Source organism: Oncorhynchus nerka, linkage group LG17 (genome assembly GCF_034236695.1).
Source record: "Oncorhynchus nerka isolate Pitt River linkage group LG17, Oner_Uvic_2.0, whole genome shotgun sequence".
In the NCBI taxonomy this organism is placed as follows: Eukaryota; Metazoa; Chordata; class Actinopteri; order Salmoniformes; family Salmonidae; genus Oncorhynchus; species Oncorhynchus nerka.
The window spans coordinates 9,811,889-9,835,699 of NC_088412.1; the positions used below are offsets into that span (position 1 = coordinate 9,811,889).

The 23,811-nt window shown below is 45.1% G+C and overlaps 1 protein-coding gene across 4 annotated transcripts in view; it reads right to left on the reverse strand.

Annotated features, from left to right (window-relative positions):
* The window catches only part of LOC115144679 (caseinolytic mitochondrial matrix peptidase chaperone subunit X), a 36,638-nt gene extending 15,469 nt beyond the window's left edge, over positions 1-21,169 (reverse strand). The window contains exons 1-10 of one of the 4 annotated variants that reach the window (XM_065002937.1): positions 20,845-21,169; positions 20,318-20,386; positions 17,765-17,931; positions 16,453-16,570; positions 16,131-16,285; positions 13,745-13,901; positions 8,513-8,554; positions 4,652-4,828; positions 3,258-3,422; positions 2,051-2,139 (exon numbers count right to left, since the gene is read on the reverse strand). In XM_065002937.1, coding sequence (XP_064859009.1) covers positions 2,051-2,139; positions 3,258-3,422; positions 4,652-4,828; positions 8,513-8,554; positions 13,745-13,901; positions 16,131-16,285; positions 16,453-16,570; positions 17,765-17,931; positions 20,318-20,372 — 1,125 coding nt within the window. In that variant the 5' untranslated portion in view covers positions 20,373-20,386; positions 20,845-21,169. Of the gene's footprint in view, positions 1-2,050; positions 2,140-3,257; positions 3,423-4,651; positions 4,829-8,512; positions 8,555-13,744; positions 13,902-16,130; positions 16,286-16,452; positions 16,571-17,764; positions 17,932-20,317; positions 20,387-20,516; positions 20,795-20,831 lie in introns of those variants that run through there. The other 3 variants (XM_065002939.1, XM_065002940.1, XM_065002938.1) reach the window with 3 other exon arrangements.
* Between the last annotated feature and the right edge of the window lie 2,642 nt (positions 21,170-23,811).

A 23,811-nucleotide genomic window follows, 5' to 3' on the forward strand; every position in this document is an offset into this window, starting at 1 on the left:
TATTAGAGGTATGTAGATGACAGGGTGAGTGTCATTATTAGAGGTACGTAGATGACAGGGTGAGTGTTATTATTAGAGGTACGTAGATGACAGGGTGAGTGTTATTATTAGAGGTACGTAGATGACAGGGTGAGTGTCATTATTAGAGGTACGTAGATGACAGGGTGAGTGTTATTATTAGAGGTGACAGGGTGTAGATGACAGGGTGAGTGTTATTATTAGAGGTATGTAGATGACAGGGTGAGTGTTATTATTAGAGGTACGTAGATGACAGGGTGAGTGTTATTATTAGAGGTACGTAGATGACAGGGTGAGTGTCATTATTAGAGGTGTAGATGACAGGGTGAGTGTTATTATTAGAGGTACGTAGATGACAGGGTGAGTGTTATTATTAGAGGTACGTAGATGACAGGGTGAGTGTTATTATTAGAGGTACGTAGATGACAGGGTGAGTGTTATTATTAGAGGTACGTAGATGACAGGGTGAGTGTTATTATTAGAGGTACGTAGATGACAGGGTGAGTGTCATTATTAGAGGTACGTAGATGACAGGGTGAGTGTTATTATTAGAGGTACGTAGATGACAGGGTGAGTGTCATTATTAGAGGTACGTAGATGACAGGGTGAGTGTTATTATTAGAGGTACGTAGATGACAGGGTGAGTGTTATTATTAGAGGTACGTAGATGACAGGGTGAGTGTTATTATTAGAGGTACGTAGATGACAGGGTGAGTGTTTGAACATGAACTAAAGTGTCATTATTAGAGGTACGTAGATGACAGGGTGAGTGTTTGAACATGAACTAAAGTGTCATTATTAGAGGTACGTAGATGACAGGGTGAGTGTTATTATTAGAGGTACGTAGATGACAGGGTGAGTGTTATTATTAGAGGTACGTAGATGACAGGGTGAGTGTTATTATTAGAGGTACGTAGATGACAGGGTGAGTGTCATTATTAGAGGTATGTAGATGACAGGGTGAGTGTTTGAACATTAACTAAAGTGTCATTATTAGAGGTATGTAGATGACAGGGTGAGTGTCATTATTAGTGGTACGTAGATGACAGGGCGAGTGTCATTATTAGAGGTATGTAGATGACAGGGTGAGTGTCATTATTAGAGGTATGTAGATGACAGGGCGAGTGTCATTATTAGAGGTATGTAGATGACAGGGTGAGTGTTATTATTAGAGGTACGTAGATGACAGGGTGAGTGTTATTATCAGAGGTACGTAGATGACAGGGTGAGTGTTATTATTAGAGGTACGTAGATGACAGGGTGAGTGTTATTATTAGAGGTACGTAGATGACAGGGTGAGTGTCATTATTAGAGGTACGTAGATGACAGGGTGAGTGTTTGAACATGAACTAAAGTGTCATTATTAGAGGTACGTAGATGACAGGGTGAGTGTTTGAACATGAACTAAAGTGTCATTATTAGAGGTACGTAGATGACAGGGTGAGTGTTTGAACATGAACAGGGCGAGTGTCATTATTAGAGGTATGTAGATGACAGGGTGAGTGTCATTATTAGAGGTACGTAGATGACAGGGTGAGTGTTATTATTAGAGGTACGTAGATGACAGGGCGAGTGTCATTATTAGAGGTATGTAGATGACAGGGTGAGTGTCATTATTAGAGGTACGTAGATGACAGGGTGAGTGTCATTATTAGAGGTATGTAGATGACAGGGTGAGTGTTTGAACATTAACTAAAGTGTCATTATTAGAGGTATGTAGATGACAGGGTGAGTGTCATTATTAGAGGTATGTAGATGACAGGGTGAGTGTTATTATTAGAGGTACGTAGATGACAGGGTGAGTGTTATTATTAGAGGTACGTAGATGACAGGGTGAGTGTCATTATTAGAGGTATGTAGATGACAGGGTGAGTGTCATTATTAGAGGTATGTAGATGACAGGGCGAGTGTTTGAACATTAACTAAAGTGTCATTATTAGAGGTATGTAGTGTTAAAGATAGAGTTGAATACCTCCCCTCTACACACTAGAGGCATCTACTAGACTTGTGGACAGTGTAGAACAGTACTGACCTGTTGTACACCCTCTCCTCCTACGTCTCTGAGCTGGTGGATCCCAGGAACACTGCCGATCTTGTCCACCTCATCGAGAAACACTATGCCTATTGTACAGGGAAACCACAGAAAAAATGACAACTTTATCGTCTAATGGGAATCAGAAATGGGTCTTTTTTTCTGTCCTAGGTTATTCCCAAACCCTCTCTATACATCACACACAGAGACACAGAGACAGAGACACAGAGAGAGTACAATAGGCAGGAAACAACACAGGGTCAGCTGTGGAACAACACGCTGGAGCAGGTTAGCTCAGTAAAAAAGTAGTTGTGATGTTCAGTTGAAAGAGCTTTTTGCATACTGTTCCAAAAAAGCCAAATGAGCGGTTAGAGAGAGATGAGCCAGCAACCGGACGGTTGCCAGTCCGAATCCCGGGTATGACATGCAAAAATCTGTCGGGAAGTGAGCTGGCAACCGAAGGGTTGCTGCTATCAACTCATAGATGCCATTGCCTGCCATTGTGCCCATTGAGCAAGGCACCCACCACAACAACTGCTCCACCCAGAAACTGGGCACCCAGAAGCTCTCCAACCTGGGTGCCTTTCAGAGGTAAAAGGACAAAACCATATATTGTTCAAAGGGGCTTATTAGGAAGTTGCATAATAAAATTACAGAACACAGTCCAAATGTAGTTCCTTTTTCATAATACTGGGGCTTGTAAAACAGGTCTATTAAAGAGATTCTCCGGTACTTTTGTATAGTTTTTTGCCAGTAGTTCTGAAAGTAGTGCTCATGAGCCAAAAGTGGTCCCCCAAAAGGGTGTACTACGTCACATCATGTGCAGAAAAATGCACCACGTCACGTCATGTGTGTCTCTCTCTCTCTCTATATATATATATATATATATATTGGATAACACAGGCCTCTTGCTCACTCAAATGCGAAGGGCTGAAGCTCATTGGCTAGAACTTGAATTGTTAGGGGGCTGGCCCATGCGGTGGGAAATGTAGGGAAAATGGCACGGCACATCTTCAAGAATACAGTCACTAACTGATTTGGTGGCTAATTGAGGTAAAACAGTAATTCTCCTCATAGATTATCCATGAACTGCACATTGACACATCCAGCCCCAAAAGCAAAATATTTTCTTAGTCGCCATAGTACCGGAGCATGTCTTTAAACAGTCCTAAAATAACCCAGAACACAGAGTTTGTGATTCACCCACCTTGCTGTGCTTTATCCACAGAGTAGTTTGCATCCTGCAGCAGCTTGGCGATAACAGACTCGATGTCCTCCCCCACGTAGCCAGCCTGGGTCAGGGTGGTACAATCACAGATGGCAAAAGGTACATCTAGACACTTGGCCAGGGTCTGGGCCAACAACGTCTTGCCTGGGAAAGTACAGTAAAGAATGTGTAAGGACAGTAAGGATGTATTTCACTGCAGTTTATTTATTTGTAAATCACAGGTCTGACACAATGCATTTATTCTGCTTCTTATTTTCCTTCATCCATGTCAATAAAGGTTTTAATATTCTATGATGTTATGAATAACAACACAGAATAGGTATATAGATGGCTATGGGAGAGATTTTTAAAAAAAAAAATCATAATCGAGTTCTACTGAAATAATATCAGTGTAGATGAGGGAAGGACAGGTTTAAATAAAACCACGACAGCCAGAGTGCATGAATCAAATGATTTGCATTTGAATGGAGTGGAAAATGGCTGCCTTGTATCTGTAAGGTAAGTCACTTTAATGTTTCAAGCAGATTACACATATAACCTCCGGCCTGGTTGGCCCTGTCCAGGGGTATCTTTGGACGTGGCCACTATGTCCCCTGACTCCCCCTGTCTCAGCCTCCAGTATCTATGCTGCAATAGCCTATGTGCCAGGGGGCTAGGGTCAGACCGATACATCTGTTGAAATTCTCCTGTCTTATCTGGTGTCCTGTGTGAATTTAAGTATGCTCGCTCTAATTCTCTCTCTCTCCCTAGGACCATGTCTCAGGACTACCTGGTCTGACGACTCATGGCTGTCCCCAGTCCACCTGGTCGCGCTGCTGATCCAGTTTCAACTGTCCTGCCTTAGTCTGTGACAGACCCCCCCCCCCCAACCAAATCTCGCTTAAGGCCCTCAAAATGCTGAACACTATCCAAATAAAATCAAATGTTATTGGTCACATACACATGGTTAGCAGATGTTAATGCGTGTAGCGAAATGCTTGTGCTTCTAGTTCCGACCGTGCAGTAATATCTAACAAGTAATCTAACAATTTCACAACAACTACCTAATTTCACACAAATCTGAAGGGGGGAATGAGAATATGTACATATAAATATATGGATGAGCGATGGCCAAACAGCATAGACAAGATGCATTAGATGGTATAGAGTACAGTATATACAAATGTACCCTGTTTATAACTAAAATAAATGGTACCAAAAATGAATTAGAAGTGCCTTGGCTTTTTGTCCCAGGATATTGAAGGTACGAGCCACAACGTCACGAGTGATGCCAGAACCGGTTTGATGACGTCACGAGTGATGCCAGAACCGGTTTGATGACGTCACGAGTGATGCCAGAACCGGTTTGATGACGTCACGAGTAGTCTACTAACCTGATCCGGTGGGGCCTAGCAGCACGATGTTGCTCTTCTCCAGTTTGATGTCGGTGTGTGTGGAGTCTAACACGTCTCCGCCCCTCCTCTCCTGAGGAGCCTGCTGAGTGGCCTGTTGCTGCATGGAGGCTCCCAGGGCGTTGCCATGGGGACTGATCCCTGCTATTTGAAGGAGTTCTATAATGACAAATGTAAACAAAAAAACAGTGGTATTGTATATTTGGGTTCAGATTTGGACAGCAGGACAGTGGTGAATTCTAACCTGGTCCCAGATCGGTTTGTTCTCTTGTCAACTTCACTGCCATCGTTGTCAAGCTTCTTCGACACGACTGATTCCATAAAGGAGTTGGCGAGAGGGCAGGAATTAAGACTGGCACCCAGGCTAGGGGAATCCATTTTGGGTCAATGTTTCCCATCCCTCATAGCAATGACCAGGCAATAAAACGTAACTTTTCCCGAACAGGCTATGCAATGTTGGCCTACTCTCTGTGATCTGGCAACTTGAGTTGTATTAAAAGTATGTAATGTATTAATGAATTGTGTTATATATTTATAACAAGTTTGTGTCTTGTTTTTTTCCCCAGGCATGATATTGCATAATCTAGGCTCTCTAGTTATAATGTGAAGTATCAGTATCTGTGGTGCTGCCTGCTGCCATTGCAGCAATAGGTCCAAGTTCAATCTAAAAATACATGCACCCAGCACTGCTAAACTGAACTGGGAACCAGTGTGGAGTTACCGAAATGAAGAAAAGCAGACCTGGGTTCAAATAGTATTCAAAATCATTTCAAATACTTTATATGTGCTTGATTGAGCTTGCCTGGTGCAATGGAACCAATAGAATAGTCGTAAAAAGTGCAAACCCCTCCCATCTGGCACTCGAGGTAGGCTAAAGCAACTGCTCAAAGTATTTGAAAGATTTCAAAATAATATTTGAACCCTGGTGTGAATGAGGAGAGCAGGGCCGAAGGCTGGGATAGATAACAAGACTAGCCACCGTGCTTCTACACCTGCATTGCTTGCTGTTTGGGGTTTTAGGCTGGGTTTCTGTACAGCACTTTGAGATATCAGCTGATGTACGAAGGGCTATATAAATACATTTGATTTGATTTGACTACAAATGTATTTTCTGGGTCATTGGGACACCTTATCTGTCCAACATGGAGACTAGCTACACCGAGTTCACAACGTGCACACAGATTATTTATTACTGGGGCTGGGAATTGCCAGGGACCTCACAACACTATATTATCACCATACTGAGGGACCTCACAACACTATATTATCACCATACTGAGGGACCTCACAACACTATATTATCACCATACTGAGGGACCTCACCACACTATATTATCACCATACTGAGGGACCTCACAACACTATATTATCACCATACTGAGGGACCTCACAACACTATATTATCACCATACTGAGGGACCTCACCATACCATATTATCACCATACCATATTATCACCATACTGAGGGACCTCACAACACTATATTATCACCATACTGAGGGACCTCACCACACCATATTATCACCATACCATATTATCACCATACCATATTATCACCATACTGAGGGACCTCACCATACCATATTATCACCATACTGAGGGACCTCACAACACTATATTATCACCATACCATATTATCACCATACTGAGGGACCTCACAACACCATATTATCACCATACTGAGGGACCTCACCATACCATATTATCACCATACTGAGGGACCTCACAACACTATATTATCACCATACCATATTATCACCATACTGAGGGACCTCACAACACCATATTATCACCATACTGAGGGACCTCACCATACCATATTATCACCATACTGAGGGACCTCACAACACCATATTATCACCATACTGAGGGACCTCACAACACTATATTATCACCATACTGAGGGACCTCACAACACACCATATTATCACCATACTGAGGGACCTCACAACACTATATTATCACCATACTGAGGGACCTCACCATACCATATTATCACCATACTGAGGGACCTCACCATACCATATTATCACCATACTGAGGGACCTCACCATACCATATTATCACCATACTGAGGGACCTCACAACACCATATTATCACCATACCATATTATCACCATACTGAGGGACCTCACCATACCATATTATCACCATACTGAGGGACCTCACCATGCCATATTATCACCATACTGAGGGACCTCATCACCATACCATATTATCACCATACTGAGGGACCTCACAACACCATATTATCACCATACTGAGGGACCTCACCATACCATATTATCACCATACTGAGGGACCTCACCATACCATATTATCACCATACCATATTATCACCATACTGAGGGACCTCACAACACTATATTATCACCATACTGAGGGACCTCACCACACTATATTATCACCATACTGAGGGACCTCACCATACCATATTATCACCATACTGAGGGACCTCACAACACCATATTATCACCATACTGAGGGACCTCACCATACCATATTATCACCATACTGAGGGACCTCACAACACTATATTATCACCATACCATATTATCACCATACTGAGGGACCTCACAACACTATATTATCACCATACCATATTATCACCATACTGAGGGACCTCACAACACCATATTATCACCATACTGAGGGACCTCACAACACTATATTATCACCATACTGAGGGACCTCACCATACCATATTATCACCATACTGAGGGACCTCACCATACCATATTATCACCATACTGAGGGACCTCACCATACCATATTATCACCATACTGAGGGACCTCACAACACTATATTATCACCATACTGAGGGACCTCACAACACTATATTATCACCATACCATATTATCACCATACCATATTATCACCATACTGAGGGACCTCACAACACTATCACCATTGATCACCATACCATATTATCACCATACTGAGGGACCTCACCATACCATATTATCACCATACCATATTATCACCATACTGAGGGACCTCACCACCATATCACCATACTGAGGACCTCACCATACCATATTATCACCATACCATATTATCACCATACCATGATCACCATACCATATTATCACCATACTGATCACCATACCATATTATCACCATACTGAGGGACCTCACAACATACATATTATCACCATACCATATTATCACCATACTGAGGGACCTCACCATACCATATTATCACCATACCATATTATCACCATACTGAGGGACCTCACCATACCATATTATCACCATACCATATTATCACCATACTGAGGGACCTCACCATACCATATTATCACCATACCATATTATCACCATACCATATTATCACCATACTGAGGGACCTCACCACACCATTCTATATGTATTTCGATTCGACACTGTGATTTTACTGTGATTCGATGTTGCAAACATATTGGTCATCATATTATGTCTGCTGCAGAGAGACAAGAGAGAGTCATGAGAAGACCGAGTTTTGATCAGTCATGGGAAATAAAAGTGCTGAAATCTAATTGGCTCCCTATTTCAAAAGATGGAGAACAAATGATGAAGTGTTGGTGCAGGTACAGCCAACTCCTGCAAAAATAATATTGTGATTTTGTAAAAAAAAAAAAAAAACAATAAGATGTAGTATATCATCAAAATAATATCCCGATATGTAACTATCGATTGTTTCCACAACCACTATTTATTACACTTAAAATCATAAATACTATGAGTTTTGTCGGTAAACTTTGGTATTTGAGCAATTCTTGAAAATCAAAAAAAAGTGACATGTTTAAAATAGCCAATGATACGGAGAAAGCTATGCAAGGAGGACCAATCAAATCACTTACTTGTGAATCTGTACTCATCCTCCCGTCTTCTCGTCTCTAGTTCTATAGAGAGGATGACATCATCATTATTATCACTGCAGCCTTGTAAGAGAGTATCACATTCCACTGTTGATTCTTGTCATTATCATCTTGTTGAAATCCATTATCATCTTGTTGAAATCTATTATCATCTTGTTGAAATCCATTATCATCTTGTTGAAATCCATTATCATCTTATCCATTATCATCTTGTTGAAATCCATTATCATCTTGTTGAAATCCATTATCATCGTCCATTTAAGATGTTGATCGTGGGGGTAAAAGTAAATCATTGAGCAAATGCCAAATGATACAGACGAGAGCACCTTGGAGGTGACTGACATCTGAACAGGAGTTTCAGAACATTCTAGTAAACAGTGGTTAGTTATTTGTTCATAATAATGAAAGTATAACACTGTTGCCGAATGAAATTCTACTATTCTGAAGTAAGCAAACTTTAATAAATAAATAAAAAGTGTTCAACCAAATGACTAAATGTACTGACCTCGGGGTGAACGAGGCCTGTTTCTAACTAACAGTAGACTGTACTACTGACCTCGGGGTGAACGAGGCCTGTTTCTAACTAACAGTAGACTGTACTACTGACCTCGGGGTGAACGAGGCCTGTTTCTAACTAACAGTAGACTGTACTACTGACCTCGGGGTGAACCTGTTTCTAACTAACAGTGGACTGTACTACTGACCTCGGGTGAACGAGGCCTGTTTCTAACTAACAGTAGACTGTACTACTGACCTCTGAACGAGGCCTGTTTCTAACTAACAGAGACTGTACTACTGACCTCGGGTGCCCTGTTTCTAACTAACAGTAGACTGTACTACTGACCTCGGGGTGAACGAGGCCTGTTTCTAACTAACAGTAGACTGTACTACTGACCTCGGGGTGAACGAGGCCTGTTTCTAACTAACAGTAGACTGTACTACTGACCTCGGGGTGAACGAGGCCTGTTTCTAACTAACAGTAGACTGTACTACTGACCTCTAACTAACAGTAGACTGTACTACTGACCTCGGGTGAACCTGTTTCTAACTAACCTGTTTCTAACTAACAGTAGACTGTACTACTGACCTCGGTGAGGCCTGTTTCTAACCTAACAGTAGACTGTACTACTGACCTGTTGTTCTAACTAACAGTAGACTGTACTACTGACCTCGGAACGAGGCCTGTTTCTAACTAACAGTAGGCCTGACCTCGGGGTTTTTCTAACTAACAGTAGACTGTACTACTGACCTCGGGGTGAACGAGGCCTGTTTCTAACTAACAGTAGAGGCTGTTTCTACTAACAGTGACCTACTGACCTCGGGGTGAACGAGGCCTGTTTCTAACTAACAGTAGACTGTACTACTGACCTCGGAACGGGCCTGAACGAGGCCTGTTTCTAACTAACAGTAGACTGTACTACTGACCTCGGGTGAACGAGGCCTGTTTCTAACTAACAGTAGACTGTACTACTAACTGTTTCTAACTAACAGTAGACTGTACTACTGACCTCGGGGTGAACGAGGCCTGTTTCTAACTAACAGTAGACTGTACTACTGACCTCGGGGTGAACGAGGCCTGTTTCTAACTAACAGTAGACTGTACTACTGACCTCGGGGTGAACGAGGCCTGTTTCTAACTAACAGTAGACTGTACTGTACTACTGACCTCTGACCTCGGGTGAACGAGGCCTGTTTCTAACTAACAGTAGACTGTACTACTGACCTCGGGGTGAACGAGGCCTGTTTCTAACTAACAGTAGACTGTACTACTGACCTCGGGAACGAACGAGGCCTGTTTCTAACTAACAGTAGACTGTACTACTGACCTCGGGGTGAACGAGGCCTGTTTCTAACTAACAGTAGACTGTACTACTGACCTCGGGGTGAACGAGGCCTGTTTCTAACTAACAGTAGACTGTACTACTGACCTCGGGGTGAACGAGGCCTGTTTCTAACTAACAGTAGACTGTACTACTGACCTGTTTCGGGTACTACTGACCTCGTGAACGAGGCCTGTTTCTAACTAACAGTAGACTGTACTACTGACCCCGGGGTGAACGAGGCCTGTTTCTAACTAACAGTAGACTGTACTACTGACCTCGGGGTGAACGAGGCCTGTTTCTAACTAACAGTAGACTGTACTACTGACCTCGGGGTGAACGAGGCCTGTTTCTAACTAACAGTAGACTGTACTACTGACCTCGGGGTGAACGAGGCCTGTTTCTAACTAACAGTAGACTGTACTACTGACCTCGGGGTGAACGAGGCCTGTTTCTAACTAACAGTAGACTGTACTACTGACTGACCTCGGGTACTACTGTGAACGAGGCCTGTTTCTAACTAACAGTAGACTGTACTACTGACCTCGGGGTGAACGAGGCCTGTTTCTAACTAACAGTAGACTGTACTACTGACCTCGGGGTGAACGAGGCCTGTTTCTAACTAACAGTAGACTGTACTACTGACCTCGGGTGAACGAGGCCTGTTTCTAACTAACAGTAGACTGTACTACTGACCTCGGGGTGAACGAGGCCTGTTTCTAACTAACAGTAGACTGTACTACTGACCTCGGGGTGAACGAGGCCTGTTTCTAACTAACAGTAGACTGTACTACTGACCTCGGGGTGAACGAGGCCTGTTTCTAACTAACAGTAGACTGTACTACTGACCTCGGGGTGAACGAGGCCTGTTTCTAACTAACAGTAGACTGTACTACTGACCTCGGGAACGAGGCCTGTTTCTAACTGAACGAGGCCTGTTTCTAACTAACAGTAGACTGTACTACTGACCTCGGGGTGAACGAGGCCTGTTTCTAACTAACAGTAGACTGTACTACTGACCTCGGGGTGAACGAGGCCTGTTTCTAACTAACAGTAGACTGTACTACTGACCTCGGGTGAACGAGGCCTGTTTCTAACTAGACTGTACTACTGACCTAACGAGGCCTGTTTCTAACTAACAGTAGACTGTACTACTGACCAGCTACCTCGGGTGACCTCGGGTGAACGAGGCCTGTTTCTAACTAACAGTAGACTGTACTACTGACCTCGGGGTGAACGAGGCCTGTTTCTAACTAACAGTAGACTGTACTACTGACCTCGGGGTGAACGAGGCCTGTTTCTAACTAACAGTAGACTGTACTACTGACCTCGGGGTGAACGAGGCCTGTTTCTAACTAACAGTAGACTGTACTACTGACCTCGGGGTGAACGAGGCCTGTTTCTAACTAACAGTAGACTGTACTACTGACCTCGGGTGAACGAGGCCTGTTTCTAACTAACAGTAGACTGTACTACTGACCTCGGGGTGAACGAGGCCTGTTTCTAACTAACAGTAGACTGTACTACTGACCTCGGGGTGAACGAGGCCTGTTTCTAACTAACAGTAGACTGTACTACTGACCTCGGGTGAACGAGGCCTGTTTCTAACTAGACTGTACTACTGACCTCGGGTGAGAGGCCTGTTTCTAACTAACAGTGACTACTGACCTCGGGGTGAACGAGGCCTGTTTCTAACTAACAGTAGACTGTACTACTGACCTCGGGGTGAACGAGGCCTGTTTCTAACTAACAGTAGACTGTACTACTGACTGGGGTGAACGAGGCCTGTTTCTAACTAACAGTACTACTGACCTCGGGGTGAACGAGGCCTGTTTCTAACTAACAGTAGACTGTACTACTGACCTCGGGGTGAACGAGGCCTGTTTCTAACTAACAGTAGACTGTACTACTGACCTCGGGGTGAACGAGGCCTGTTTCTAACTAACAGTAGACTGTACTACTGACCTCGGGGTGAACGAGGCCTGTTTCTAACTAACAGTAGACTGTACTACTGACCTCGGGGTGAACGAGGCCTGTTTCTAACTAACAGTAGACTGTACTACTGACCTCGGGTGAACGAGGCCTGTTTCTAACTAACAGTAGACTGTACTACTGACCTCGGGGTGAACGAGGCCTGTTTCTAACTAACAGTAGACTGTACTACTGACCTCGGGGTGAACGAGGCCTGTTTCTAACTAACAGGCCTGTTTCTAACTAGACTGTACTACTGACCTCGGGGTGAACGAGGTTTCTAACTAACAGTAGACTGTACTAACCTCGGGGTGAACAGGCCTGTTTCTAGACTGTAGACTGTACTACTGACCCTCGGGTGACTACTGACCTGACCTCGGGGTGAACGAGGCCTGTTTCTAACTAACAGTAGACTGTACTACTGACCTCGGGGTGAACGAGGCCTGTTTCTAACTAACAGTAGACTGTACTACTGACCTCGGGGTGAACGAGGCCTGTTTCTAACTAACAGTAGACTGTACTACTGACCTCGGGGTGAACGAGGCCTGTTTCTAACTAACAGTAGACTGTACTACTGACCTCGGGGTGAACGAGGCCTGTTTCTAACTAACAGTAGACTGTACTACTGACCTCGGGTGAACGAGGCCTGTTTCTAACTAACAGTAGACTGTACTACTGACCTCGGGTGAACGAGGCCTGTTTCTAACTAACAGTAGACTGTACTACTGACCTCGGGGTGAACGAGGCCTGTTTCTAACTAACAGTAGACTGTACTACTGACCTCGGGGTGAACGAGGCCTGTTTCTAACTAACAGTAGACTGTACTACTGACCTGAACGAGGCCTGTTTCTAACTAACAGTAGACTGTACTAGGCCCTGTTTCTAACTAACAGTAGACTGTACTACTGACCTCGGGGTGAACGAGGCCTGTTTCTAACTAACAGTAGACTGTACTACTGACCTCGGGGTGAACGAGGCCTGTTTCTAACTAACAGTAGACTGTACTACTGACCTCGGGGTGAACGAGGCCTGTTTCTAACTAACAGTAGACTGTACTACTGACCTCGGGCCTGTGAACGAGGCCTGTTTCTAACTAACAGTAGACTGTACTACTGACCTCGGGTGAACGAGGCCTGTTTCTAACTAACAGTAGACTGTACTACTGACCTCGGGGTGAACGAGGCCTGTTTCTAACTAACAGTAGACTGTACTACTGACCTCGGGGTGAACGAGGCCTGTTTCTAACTAACAGTAGACTGTACTACTGACCTCGGGGTGAACGAGGCCTGTTTCTAACTAACAGTAGACTGTACTACTGACCTCGTGTGAACGAGGCATGTTTCTAACTAACAGTAGATTGTACTACTGACCTCGTGGAGTGAGCGAGGCCTGTTTCTAACTAACAGTAGACTGTACTACTGACCTCGTGGAGTGAGCGAGGCCTGTTTCTCCACCTCCACCTGTCTGCTCCCAGCAGGGATGTTGTTGTAGATTCTCTTGTAGTGATTATACACAGCTACCGCCAGCACTTTCTTTGCATAGGACTGACCCACTACGTACTTGTCCAGGTAGGCATAGATCTGAAAGGCAGGTTCATCGACTATAAGACAATATTACGTGGTCATACTTGCTCTTCATGACAAGTCTAACAATACATTAACTGTATCATAATGCGTTATAAACTGGGTGGTTCGAGCACTGAATGCTGATTGGCTGACTGCTGTGGTATATCAGACCGTATACCACGGGTATGACAAAACATTTATTTTTACTGCTCTAATTAAGTTGGTAACCAGTTAATAATAGCAATAAGGCACCTCGGGGGTTTGTGGTATATGGCCAATGTACTCCACTTTGCGTCGTCGTGCCTAAGAACAGCCCTTAGCCGTGGTATATTGGCCATATACCACACCTACTTGGAACATATTGCTTAATGACAGCACCAGGTATACCTGCAGCATTACCATAGTAGTTTCTGTTTAAGGATAATCATTACATCATAGAAACTAGAACCAGTTGTTGTTTGTTGTCGTTGGTGCTCGTACCTTTTTTGAGTGGCGGGGAGGTTTCTGTGTGGCAGGGGGAGGTTTCTGTGTGGCGGGGAGGTTTCTGTGTGGCAGGGGGAGGTTTCTGTGTGGCAGGGGGAGGTTTCTGTGTGGCAGGGGGAGGTTTCTGTGTGGCAGGGGAGGTTTCTGTGTGGCAGGGGGAGGTTTCTGTGTGGGGAGGTTTCTGGGGGGGGAGGTTTCTGTGTGGCGGGGGAGGTTTCTGTGTGGCGGGGGAGGTTTCTGTGTGGCGGGGGAGGTTTCTGTGTGGGGGAGGTTTCTGTGTGGCGGGGGGAGATTTCTGGGGGGGGAGGTTTCTGTGTGGCGGGGGAGGTTTCTGTGTGGCGGGGGAGGTTTCTGTGTGGCGGGGGAGGTTTCTGTGTGGCGGGGGAGGTTTCTGTGTGGGGGGGAGGTTTCTGTGTGGCGGGGGAGGTTTCTGTGTGGCAGGCTGTGTGGGGGAGGTTTCTGTGTGGCAGGGGGAGGTTTCTGTGTGGCGGGGGGGAGGTTTCTGTGTGGGGAGAGGTTTCTGTGTGGCGAGGGAGGTTTCTGGCAGGGGGAGGTTTCTGTGTGGTGGGGAGGTTTCTGTGCGGTGGGGAGGTTTCTGTGTGGTGGGGGAGGTTTCTGTGTGGCGGGGGAGATTTCTGTGTGGCGGGGGAGGTTTCTGTGTGGGGGGGAGGTTTCTGTGTGGCGGGGGAGATTTCTGTGTGGCGGGGGAGATTTCTGTGTGGCGGGGGAGGTTTCTGTGTGGCGGGGGAGGTTTCTGTGTGGTGGGGAGATTTCTGTGTGGCGGGGGAGGTTTCTGTGTGGCGGGGGAGGTTTCTGTGTGGCGGGGGAGGTTTCTGTGTGGCGGGGGAGGTTTCTGTGTGGCGGGGGAGGTTTCTGTGTGGCGGGGGAGGGGGAGGTTTCTGTGTGGCGGGGGAGGTTTCTGTGTGGCAGGGGGAGGTTTCTGTGTGGTGGGGGAGGTTTCTGTGCGGCAGGGGGAGGTTTCTGTGTGGCAGGGGGAGGTTTCTGTGTGGCAGGGGGAGGTTTCTGTGTGGCGGGGGAGGTTTCTGTGTGGTGGGGGAGGTTTCTGTGTGGCGTGTGGGGGAGGTTTCTGTGCGGCAGGGGGAGGTTTCTGTGTGGTGGGGAGGTTTCTGTGCGGTGGGGAGGTTTCTGTGTGGTGGGGGAGGTTTCTGTGTGGCAGGGGGAGGTTTCTGTGTGGCGGGGAGGTTTCTGTGTGGTGGGGGAGGTTTCTGTGTGGCGGGGGTTTCTGGTTTCTGTGTGGGGGGGTTTCTGTGGGGGTTTCTGTGTGGCGGGAGGTTTCTGTGTGGGGGGGGTTTCTGTGTGGCGGGGAGGTTTCTGTGTGGCGGGGGGGTTTCTGTGTGGCGGGGGGGGGGGGGGTTTCTGTGGGGGGGGAGGTTTCTGTGTGGCGGAGGGGGTTTCTGTGCGGCGGGGGAGGTTTCTGTGTGGCGGAGGGGGTTTCTGTGCGGCGGGGAGGTTTCTGTGTGGCGGGGGAGGTTTCTGTGCGGGGGAGGTTTCTGTGCGGCGGGGGAGGTTTCTGTGTGGTGGGGGAGGTTTCTGTGTGGCGGGGGGTTTCTGTGTGGCGGGGGAGTTTCTGTGTGGCGGGGGAGGTTTCTGTGTGGTGGAGGGAGGTTTCTGTGTGGTGGAGGGAGGTTTCTGTGCTCGTACCTTTTTGGGTGGCGGGGGAGGTTTCTGTGCGGCGAGGGGAGGTTTCTGTGCAGCGAGGGGAGGTTTCTGTGTGGCGGAGGGAGGTTTCTGTGCTCGTACCTTTTTGGGTGGCGGGGGAGGTTTCTGTGCGAAGGCCATTTTGACAGCCTCAGCGGGCGACTCTGCTTCTTTATTCAGGCCCCTCTTAGAGTCCGTCTCAGAAAGAACCACGAAGAAGTGATGGCATTTCTCACACTTCACAAAACGTGTTGACGCTGAAGAGAAACAAACAAAAGTGAGAATATTGAAATGTTTCTTTATCGCGTTTCTGATTTAATAAAAACAGTAGTGACAAGTCAATCATTTTATACGGCTGCTTTTTCTGCAACTGGAGTCTTTAGAAAACACAGCCCATGTGAATGGAGTATTTTTAGGTCCTCACATACAAAGGTCTCCACATGTGTACATGGGTCTCCACATTTGGGACAGTGCAGCTGGTTACCCCCCTTCCCTGATCCACCAGAAGAGCCCGCCAATCTCTTTCCTTCACTGATGCTCTTCTGCATATATGATGGACACAAAGGAGAGAGAGAGCGAGAGAGATTGTATCATGAATGCAACACAGCAGAAAAACATAATTTAGACACAGAGGAAACTTGTTTCTATGTACAGTAGCTATCACTTACTGAAACCACTGGGGTTATAGCATGTATTACACTGACTCTATGCACACTCCAACACACTACACTGACTCGCCAACACACCACACCGACCCGACACACCGCGCTGACTCGCCACACCGCACCGACTCTCCGACACACCGCGCAGACTCTCCGACACACCGCGCCGACTCTCCCGACACACCGCGCCGACTCTCCCGACACACCGCGCCGACTCTCCGGACACACCGCGCCGACTCTCCGGACACACCGCGCCGACTCTCCGGACACACCGCGACGACTCTCCGACACACCGCGACGACTCTCCGACACACCGCGACGACTCTCCGACACACCGCGACGACTCTCCGACACACCGCGCCGACTCTCCGACACACCGCGCCGACTCTCCCGACACACCGCGCGACTCTCCCGACACCGCGCCGACTCTCCCGACACACCGCGCCGACTCTCCCGACACACCGCGCCGACTCTCCCGACACACCGATACACTACACTGACACTCGAACAATCTTCAAATTCCGCTGCTACTTCTCTTTATTATCTATCCTGATAGTCATTTCTACTCCTACCTACATTTACATATTACCGCAATCACTTTGTGTCCCTGCCCATTGACTCGGTACTGGTACTCCTTGTATATTACCTTGTTATTATGTTCCTATTTCCTTTTTTATTTTACTAATATTCTTACTTTTAAACACTGCATTGTTGGGAAAAGACTCCTAAGTAAGGATTTCACCCTAAAGTCTACAGTTGTTGTATTCGGCACATTTTGATTTATGAGAAAGTCTATTCTTGTGTCTTGTCAGGGTTTAGGGTTTAATTCCATTTCAGTTCAGTCATTAAAATTATGGCTGTCATCACTTAGCTTGTTCCCAGATCTGTTTATGCCGTCCTTCCACGTTGTTATGCCATGTTTGGCAATGACCATAGCAGTACGAAACACAGCACAAACTGATCTGGGTCCAAGCTAGTCACCAGTGTGTGATTCATACTTTTTTTTTTTTTAAAGAAAGAAAGAAAAAGGTGTCAAACAGACATGACATCACAATCCAGTGGAATCAGGTTTACCTTTCCCCCATCGCCGGATCCATCCTTAGTGGTTCCATCTTTAGAGGCAAAACATACTGCAGTTTCATGGAAGGATCTCACTCGGACTATGCGAGGTAGAGGAGCTTCACGAAAACCCCAACCAGGTCTGCTCAAAGCATAGAGCTGAACCCGAGAACAAGACAGCCCTGTACAACAGAAACACCATGCAACCAAATGTTTTGGCCGGTGTTATAATCCATTAACTTTGACATTTCAAAAAACAAACTCTCCCCAAATGTCAACATCAACCATTGGTATAATGGAAATATAGCTAGCTGCCACCTCATGAACGCTGCATTTGTGACATCGCACAAAATTTTCTCACACCACCATGTATCATAAATGGATGCAACAGGTGACCCGTTTTCAAAACTTGTGCTGCGTCCACGTGCTAGTCGGAACTAGGAAAGTCTGACATTTCCGACTTGCTAACTGGTTGTAGTTATGCAACGTGCCGTGTTCAACCAGTTATCAAGTCGGGAGAATTCAGTTCACGAGTTCCCGACTATCACATGAACACGGCGTAGTTCACGAGGTCAACGTCACATAGCTTTAGCTTATCCACTGATATAGAGCTAGCTACAGTGCCATCACGCCATAACTTTAGCTTATCCACTGATATAGAGCTAGCTACAGTGCCATCACGCTATAACTTTAGCTTATCCACTGATATAGAGCTAGCTACAGTGCCATCACGCTATAACTTTAGCTTATCCACTGATATAGAGCTAGCTACAGCGCCATCACGCCATAACTTTAGCTTATCCACTGATATAGAGCTAGCTACAGTGCCATCACGCCATAACTTTAGCTTATCCACTGATATAGAGCTAGCTACAGTGCCATCACGCTATAACTTTAGCTTATCCACTGATATAGAGCTAGCTACAGTGCCATCACGCCATAACTTTAGCTTATCCACTGATATAGAGCTAGCTACAGTGCCATCACGCTATAACTTTAGCTTATCCACTGATATAGAGCTAGCTACAGTGCCATCACGCCATAACTTTAGCTTATCCACTGATATAGAGTTAGCTACAGTGCCATCACTTTAGCTTATCCACTGATATAGAGCTAGCTACAGTGCCATCACGCCATAACTTTTTCCACATTGTTGTTACAGCATGAATTGAAAATCGATTACATTGATATTTTGTGTCACTGATATACACTCAATACCCCACAATGTCAGGGTGGAATTAAGTTTAGACATTTTTATTTAAAAAATGTAAAGCTGAAATGTCTTGAGTCAATCAGTATTCAACCCCTTTGTTATGGCAAACCTAAATAAGTTCAGGAGTAAAAACGTGCTTAACAAGTAACATAAGTTGCATGGGCCCACTCTTGTGTGCAATAATAGTGTTTAACATGATTTTTAAATGACATCCCCATCTCTATACCCCACACATACAATTATCTGTAAGGACCCTCAGTCCAGCAGTGAATTTCAAGCACAGATTCAACTACAAAGACCAGGGAGCTTTTCCAAAGGTTCGCAAAAAAAATAAGCACACATTGAATGTCCTTTTTGAGCATGGTGAAGTTATTAATTACACTTTGGATGGTGCATCAATATACCCAAATATGAGATAACTGAGGATGTAACAAAAACACTGTAGTTACTCCACAATACTAACATAAATGACAGAGTGAAAATAAAGAGTGCCTTTTTGCAAACATAATGCATTAAGGTAAAACTGCAAAAACATGTAGCAAAGAAATTAACTTCATGTCCTGAATACAAAGCATCATGTTTGGGGCAAATCCAACACAACACATCCACTCTTCATATTTTCAAGCCTGGTGGTAGCTGCATCATGTTATGGGTATGCTTGTCATCAGCAAGGACTAGGGAGTTTTTTTTTCAGGATAAAAAGAAACAGAATAGAGCTAAGCACAGGCAAACAGACACTGGGAGACAAATTCAACTTTCAGCAGGACAATAACCTAAAACACAAGGCCAAATATACACTGGAGTTGCTTACCAATGTTTGAGGGGCCTAGTTACAGTTTAGACTTAAACGGTCTTTAAAATCTATGGCAATACATGAAAATGGCTGTCTAGAAATAATAAACAACCTACTTGACAGAGCTTAAATATTTTTTTAAAGAATAATGGACAAATATTGCACAATCCAGGTGTGAAAAGCTCTTGGAGACTTACCCAGAAAGACACACAGCTGTAATCGCTGTCAAAGGTGATTCTAACACGTATTGACTAAGGGGGTTGAATACTTGAATCTAATCAAGGTTAGTGTTTAATTTAAATAATAGAATTAGAATTAGTTAGAATTGTTCTTTCTATTTTGTGTAGATAGTTGACAACAAAAAAACTGACAATTCAATCAATTTTAATCTCACATTGTAACAACAGATTGTGGAACAAGTCAAGTGGTGTGAATACTTTGCGAAGGCACTGTCATTTGCAGGTTAGCAAGTTAGCTAGCTAGCTAGCAGAAGCGTTTAAAATGTAATGCGAATAAGTAGCTGTAGTTATTACAACTTCTCAAGATTGTAATCTGTTCTTACCTCTCTGTGCTGAATTCAAGAATATCCTCGCGGCCGATGTGCATGGGCAAGACATACTTTAGTCAAGGTCTAGCAAATAAAAACAATGAAGCAGGATTAGCTAGCATGGATCATCTCGGACAGCTGCTAAATTTCACAGGCCACAGCTACAGTACCTAGCAAAGTTAAACAAATCTGACAAACTAAACTCCTTACTTACAATACAGTTAGCTAGCCATTCAAATTCACCTGTCGACAGGTAGCTGACGTAGATACGTGCTAACTAGCTATTTATTAAACAAAATGAACACCCCCTAGAGCTGGTAGGCCTGGCAATGTCTGATTTGGATTGGAGTGGGGCAGCTAGCAACTTAGCAAACGGGGCTAGCGATAGAAAAACAAGTGAGCATTCCGGAAGAGAGGTATAGTTAACAGGTCAAAGAGAACTAAACCGTTAAACTGGCAAACTATTTGACATGTTTAAGACGCAAAAAAATGTGTCTTGACAATTTAAAAAAATATATGGTTTGCTAACCAGCTAACGTTACCTGTCGACTCGTAAAAGAGCACGATGGAACCAAAACAAGTCTTGACAGTTTCTTCCGGAGTACAATTCCTTTGACACTGTAACTGTGTATGGTCGCAGGTCAACGGTGTCATACCAATGTCACTGTCCAGATAGCATGTGTAACCCGCTTCAACTCGGACCGATATTACCCCCCGTCCCGATACAGGTTGGACGACTGGACCCCTGTGTGATATAACGTTTGATGTTAGTAGGTCAGGCAAATTGCAAGACCGAGGCCAGCAACCCCCTGTGTTATTACGTATTTCAGAACAGTGTTGTTGTCTGTCTGCGTCAGATAAATCCAAGTCGAGGGGAAGTGTAAAATGATTATTCCCTTGGATTGGTTTGAGGTCATTTCGTCACATAGGGTCATCTGCTGCCATCTACCGTGAAGGTGATTATTAACTTACTAAACCAGTTTCAGGACGGGACCGTCACCAATTCTAGGCCTGCTCTCTTCTATAATGTACTGTATGTAGTGTGTTCTATTCTGAATTGTAGAGGAAATAAATGTGGAAGACTACTGTGCTGTTGTGGTGCACACTATCAGCTGAGCCTAAAGGGATTGTAGTACTCTGTCTGCATGAAACATGCTTATGGTGACATTTCTCATTTGTCATTACACCTCTGCTGTCTTCAATCAAGATCTCAGCGATCACTGCCTCATTGCCTGCATCCGTAATGGGTCAGCGGTCAAACGACCTCCACTCATCACTGTCAAACGCTCCCTGAAACACTTCAGCGAGCAGGCCTTTCTAATCGACCTGGCCGGGGTATCCTGGAAGGATATTGATCTCATCCCGTCAGTAGAGGATGCCTGGTTATTTTTTTTAAATGCCTTCCTAACCATCTTAAATAAGCATGCCCCATTCAAGAAATTTAGAACCAGGAACAGAAATAGCCCTTGGTTCTCCCCAGACCTGACTGCCCTTAACCAACACAAAAACGTCCTATGGCGTTCTGCATTAGCATAGAACAGCCCCTGTGATATGCAGCTGTTCAGGGAAGCTAGAAACCATTATACACAGGCAGTTAGAAAAGCCAAGGCAGAAATTTGCTTCCTGCAACACTAACTCAAAAAAGTTCTGGGACACTGTAAAATCCATGGAGAATAAGAGCACCTCCTCCCAGCTGCCCACTGCACTGAAGATAGGAAACACTGTCACCACTGATAAATCCACTATAATTGAGAATTTCAATAAGCATTTTTCTACGGCTGGCCATGCTTTCCACCTGGCTACCCCTACCAAGGTCAACAGCACTGCACCCCCCATAGCAACTCGCCCAAGCCTTCCCCATTTCTCCTTCTCCCAAATCCAGTCAGCTGATGTTCTGAAAGAGCTGCAAAATCTGGACCCCTACAAATCAGCCGGGCTAGACAATCTGGACCCTGTCTTTCTAAAATTATCTGCCGAAATTGTTGCCACCCCTATTACTAGCCTGTTCAACCTCTCTTTCGTGTCGTCTGAGATTCCCAAAGATTGGAAAGCAGCTGCGGTCATCCCCCTCTTCAAAGGGGGGGACACTCTTGACCCAAACTGCTACAGACCTATATCTATCCTACCCTGCCTTTCTAAGGTCTTCGAAAGCAAAGTCAACAAACAGATTACCAACCATTTTGAATCTCACCATACCTTCTCTGCTATGCAATCTGGTTTCAGAGCTGGTCATGGGTGCACCTCAGCCACGCTCAAGGTCCTAAATGATATCTTAACCGCCATCGATAAGAAACATTTTGCAGCCGTATTCATTGATCTGTTCAAGGCTTTCGACTCTGTCAATCACCACATCCTCATCAGCAGACTCGACAGCCTTGGTTTCTCAAATGATTGCCTCGCCGGGTTCAAATCAAATCAAATTTGATTTGTCACATACACATGGTTAGCAGATGTTAATGCGAGTGTAGCGAAATGCTTGTGCTTCTAGTTCCGACAATGCAGTAATAACCAACAAGTAATCTAACTAACAATTCCTAAACTACTGTCTTATATACAGTGTAAGGGGATAAAGAATATGTACATAAAGATATATGAATGAGTGATGGTACAGAGCAGCATAGGCAAGATACAGTAGATGGTATCGAGTACAGTATATACATATGAGATGAGTATGTAAACAAAGTGGCATAGTTAAAGTGGCTAGTGATACATGTATTACATAAGAATGCAGTCGATGATATAGAGTACAGTATATACGTATGCATATGAGATGAATAATGTAGGGTAAGTAACATTATATAAGGTAGCATTGTTTAAAGTGGCTAGTGATATATTTACATAATTTCCCATCAATTCCCATTATTAAAGTGGCTGGAGTTGAGTCAGTGTCAGTGTGTTGGCAGCAGCCACTCAATGTTAGTGGTGGCTGTTTAACAGTCTGATGGCCTTGAGATAGAAGCTGTTTTTCAGTCTCTCGGCCCCAGCTTTGATGCACCTGTACTGACCTCGCCTTCTGGATGATAGCGGGGTGAACAGGCAGTGGCTCGGGTGGTTGATGTCCTTGATGATCTTTATGGCCTTCCTGTAACATCGGGTGGTGTAGGTGTCCTGGAGGGCAGGTAGTTTGCCCCCGGTGATGCGTTGTGCATACCTCACTACCCTCTGGAGAGCCTTACGGTTGAGGGCGGAGCAGTTGCCGTACCAGGCGGTGATACAGCCCGCCAGGATGCTCTCGATTGTGCATCTGTAGAAGTTTGGTGCATCTGTAGAAGTTGCCTCGCCTGGTTCACCAACTACTTCTCTGATAGAGTTCAGTGTGTCAAATCGGAGGGTCTGCTGTCCGGACCTCTGGCAGTCTCTATGGGGGTGCCACAGGGTTCAATTCTTGGACCGACTCTCTTCTCTGTATACATCAATGATGTTGCTCTTGCTGCTGGTGAGTCTCTGATCCACCTCTACGCAGACGACACCATTCTGTATACTTCTGTCCCTTCTTTGGACACTGTGTT